Below are 4,440 nucleotides of genomic sequence, written 5' to 3'. Positions count from 1 at the left end.
GTTATGCTTGTTTCGCAAGATACGGAATCCTGATCCATTAACCTGATCCAGTATGAAATGAACCAGGTTTCCTATATTCTTGGAGTTCCTACAATCTAGGGATTGGTGTGAGACCCAAGTAATTCAACTTCTAAGAGGATGCAATATCTTCTCTTAGACATCCTCCGGTGTAAATACATCATTCTAGGGTTCATCTTGCGTAAAACAATTGCACACGCTTATTCTCTTACCCACTGCTTGAGTCTCATAATATTGCTTACTAATTTGACTGTCGAAAAGTCTTTGGCAAGCACCACCTCCCCTTAGTCCTTGGCTGCTTAATAAGGGGTGTGTGAGAAGTAAAAAATGATGTGTTATGGCCTAAATATAATTAGGTAATGCGTGTTTGGTAGTTATGATTGATATTTTTTGGGGTCGGCTATCCACAAATCTTTTTTTACTTATCACACGTCCTTCTAATTTTTGACCGTCTGATCGAATGGATTGAAGAAGATCAAATGACAGAAATTAATCAGAGGTGTGTGAGAAGTAAAAAAGGATGTGTGGACATTACAATCCTTTTTTTTTCTTTTTTTTTTTCTGTAAGGATTAGTCAGTTTTAACTACTAGGGTTTAGAGAAGATCATGTCGCTGTTGGTACAGTTAGGCTTTAATGAAAGTTGGTTCTCTCCTTTGAGAAAAAAGTTCTAATTAGATAACTGTTTATAGAAAAGATAGAACATGCTACTGGGCTTGTTAACTATACAGACATGGCCACTTGGGCTGCAAGATTTATCATAAAGGACTTTTAGGACGTGTGTTTTCCAAATTTGGGTTTATCTCAGCAACTGGCCTTCTACTTAAGGATATACAACAGGCTCTTGCGGGCCCTTTTGGACATAAGCTTGCTAGTTTCAAAGGAGAAAGAGCCCAGAATTTGGAGAGAGACTTTCATATCGGTTATTGACAATTAATTTGACACCAATTTATTCCATTTCTGGTTTTCCTCGTATGAACAAAACAAATGTAAAACAGTAGAAAAGATAGTCCACACAATATTACAGCATACAAGTAGGAAATGAGACATTACAGACACAATAACAATGGTCATTTCTGAAGGCGGTAGGAAGGAATAAGGAGTAGATGGTTAGCCCTCGGAACCGTTAAACCGAACTCCTCAGTCATATCCAACTCATTTGGCAACATGTTATTTGGAAGTTCCCAATCAAAACACTGCACAAGTTGTGCCAACACTAACTGGACCACAGTAAGGCCTAACTGAATTCCAGGGCAACGTCTTCTACCAGAGCCAAATGGGATAAGCTGGAAGTGATTTCCTCTAACATCAATGTTATTACCCACAAACCTCTCTGGTATGAACTTCTCTGCATCCGTCCAAGCACTTGGGTCTCTCCCAATTGCCCAAGCGTTTATGATAATGCGTGACTTTTTGGGTATGTGGTAGCCATGGACAGTGCAATCTTCCCTGGCTGCATGAGGAACCAACAATGGTACCACTGGATGTAGCCTTAGTGTTTCCTTTACTACCATGTCCAAGTACTCTAATTTTTCCAAGTCTGATTCCTCCACCATTCTTTTGAGGCCTACAACGTTTTCTAGTTCTTTCTGGACTTTTTTCATTACCTGTGGATTCCTCATGAGTTCGGAGAACGCCCACTCAATCGATGTTGATGATGTGTCCATTGAGGCCACAAGCATGTCCTGCCAATAGTACATTCGAAAAACAAATCACAAAATCAGGGCATAAATACAAATTTAAATGGCATCTGTTATGCTATCAAACTGTCAACCTAAACAACACATCAGTAGGCAGATTTAACATAACTAATTGTTGCGATTCACAACTAATAAACCAATAACATGTTAAATTTCGGACAAGATACAATTCTGTTTTAATTTGCTGCCAAGCAAGAGTAAGAATACAAATAAGGTAAAATGAAGGATTAGTCCAATGTAATACTTGGTCGCCATATGCTATGGTATAGATTTTATGCATACTTACCAACAATATAGCTTTGATATGGGTGCGTTCGATTCGGTAGTCAGATTCTTCAGAGAACATGAACGCCACCATGGCATCAACAAAGTCCTTCGGTCTTTCTTCATCCTTGGATTGAAGATGCTCACCAATCACCTTCTCAAAAAATTTATCAAATGCCTTGTTAACAGCCTTCATCCTCTTAGTGAACCCTTGGAGGTCAAGTGGTGCAATCCAAGGAATATAATCTCCCAAGTTAGGGGCTGCTGCTAATTGGATACCCTCTTTGATCACAGACTTGAAACCCCTCTCATCAAACTCTTCATCCTTGTACTTCTTCCCAATCACCATCCGGCAGGTCATGTCAACACTAAGAGTTGAGACCTTGTCACTGAGATCGACAGCAACACGTCGATTATTGGCAGCCTCTTTAATAGACTGAATTAAGAGAGCAACCTCTTCTTTCCTCATAGACTTGAAAGAGTTGATTTTGTGGTTGCTTAGTAATTCAAGTGTGCACATCTTTCGGATGTCACGCCAATATGAGCCATACTCAGCAAAGCTCACGTTTCTTTGCCCGAAGGATATGTGTTTTGCACCCTCATGAGGTGGCCTACTTGCAAAAACAAGGTCATGCGTTTTGAGGAACAGCTCAGCCGCTTGTGGGGATGAGACAACAATGGTAGGCATAAGACCTAACCGCAGGTACATGATATCGCCGTATTTTTGGGCTAACCGATGAAGATCTTTGTTTGGGAACTGCCCCAACGAGTAGAGGCTGCCGAAAATAGGAAACCCTCTTGGACCAGGAGGTAACATCTTCTTGTTATTGCTTTTCCATATCCATGCTCGCAGGATGTGAACAACTGTAAGCAACGCCATTGTTGCCCAAATCCAAACCACCATTGTGTTTGCCGCCTAACTGTTTAAGATAAGAGCTCTCTGAACTCTGTTTTACTTTAGAGAGAAGAAACGAAGGTCCTTGTTTCGTTGTGTTTAGTGGATGCTGATAATTGGCTTAAATGGATTTGGAAGAGTGGACGGTTCAACGGATAGACTTGAATATTACTGTAGGATTTTTCGACATGAATGCTATAGTTGGAAATTCAACTAGCAGGAGTCCTAAACATGTTACATGTCGAAAATAAAATAGGATAAATGATATACGCACATTCTTTTTAACTTCTTACACACTTCTGTTTTATTTTTTTTTTCTATTTTTTCATTTGATTTATTTGACGGTCATAGATAGAACATGGTGTGCAAAAAGCTAAAAAGGGTATGAATGACATCCATGAGGATCTTCATAGGTCTTCCTCTACTCATTTTGCCCTGACCTCAGTCTCATAGTTCCATCTTCTAACCGAAGCATTTACAGGTCTTCGGTTCAATTGTCCAAACCATATTAACCGATTTTCTTTCACCTCATTTTCAATTGCGGCTACTTTTACTTTACCTCGGATATCTTCATTTTTAATTTTTTTTCCTCTCTCGTGTGTTTACGCATCCAACAACATCGAAACACAAGGTATATAAACAAAATTTTGAAAAAGAAAAAAAAAAATAAATGTTTTCTAATTTACCTTTGAATAATAATTGCATTTCACGTATTTTTACACATACAAATTTCAAATTAGTCCACGAATGGATATCTCCAACATTACTGCAACTCAGTCGGTTTGGTGTTACATAAACTGGTCACATCATACACGTGCACTTATCGGTGCACAAGTAGGAAATGGGACACACCCGCACATGCATTCCATCACGCATGATATCGTGGTGCGCAAGTACGACCTTCTTCGTCCATTCGAGTTCTGTTGTATGTCGTGGTGCGCAAGTAGGACTTTCTTCGTTCATTCGAGTTCAGTTGTTTTCTCTTTCCTTTTTTTTACTTGGCGATCACTCTTGCTATTGCGGCCTTTTCCACAAAATTATTCAGCAAAATTTTGAATATAATAGCAGTTATTACGAGAATATGTCCAATTAAAAACGCCGCCAGCATTAAAGGCTTTTCAAAGTGGGCCATTGCAGCCACTGCAGTCCTTGTTCTTTTCTTAAATAAATTTATATTTTATCTGCATTAAATTTATAAAAATGTGGTCGAAGTGGAGGGGTTCTGGGTGTAATTATTATTATTATTTTCTGTGTTAAGGAGAGAAGAAGAACTAATCTCACTTAACATTAGGTGTGGACATGGAAAATAAATTTGAAATTTAGATAAAAGTTATGATTTATAGATTGGCATACATCAATTATTTTGTTTGGATTCATAAACATAGAAATTTAGAATTTCTAAGTGGAAAAAAAAACTTGGAATTTGGAACTTTCAATTCTCAAGTTTAAAATTCATGTAAATAGATGTCATTTTCGAATTTTTGTGATCGAGAGTTTAAAAATAACAAATTTCGTATTCAAGTCCACTGTCATTTTAGGTTAACTAAATAAGAAAATTCATAAAT

General features: G+C 38.0%; 1 protein-coding gene across 1 annotated transcript; it reads right to left on the bottom strand.

Annotated features, from left to right (window-relative positions):
• Window positions 1-939: 939 nt before the first annotated feature.
• On the bottom strand, window positions 940-2,994 carry LOC125472191 (cytochrome P450 71AU50-like). The gene is made up of 2 exons (XM_048573327.1): window positions 2,003-2,994; window positions 940-1,701 (listed from the first exon to the last, which is right to left on the bottom strand). The coding sequence occupies exons 1-2, from the start codon at window positions 2,882-2,884 to the stop codon at window positions 1,087-1,089; spliced, it is 1,497 nt and encodes a 498-aa protein (XP_048429284.1). The 5' UTR covers window positions 2,885-2,994; the 3' UTR covers window positions 940-1,086.
• Between the last annotated feature and the right edge of the window lie 1,446 nt (window positions 2,995-4,440).

The sequence above is a fragment of a genome, unplaced genomic scaffold, assembly GCF_019419815.1.
Source record: "Pyrus x bretschneideri cultivar Hongxiangsu unplaced genomic scaffold, Pyrus_bretschneideri_v1 Contig66, whole genome shotgun sequence".
NCBI lineage: Eukaryota > Viridiplantae > Streptophyta > Magnoliopsida > Rosales > Rosaceae > Pyrus > Pyrus x bretschneideri.
The sequence above is the reverse complement of the archived record's forward strand: the minus strand, read 5'-3'. Positions and strand labels throughout refer to the sequence as shown.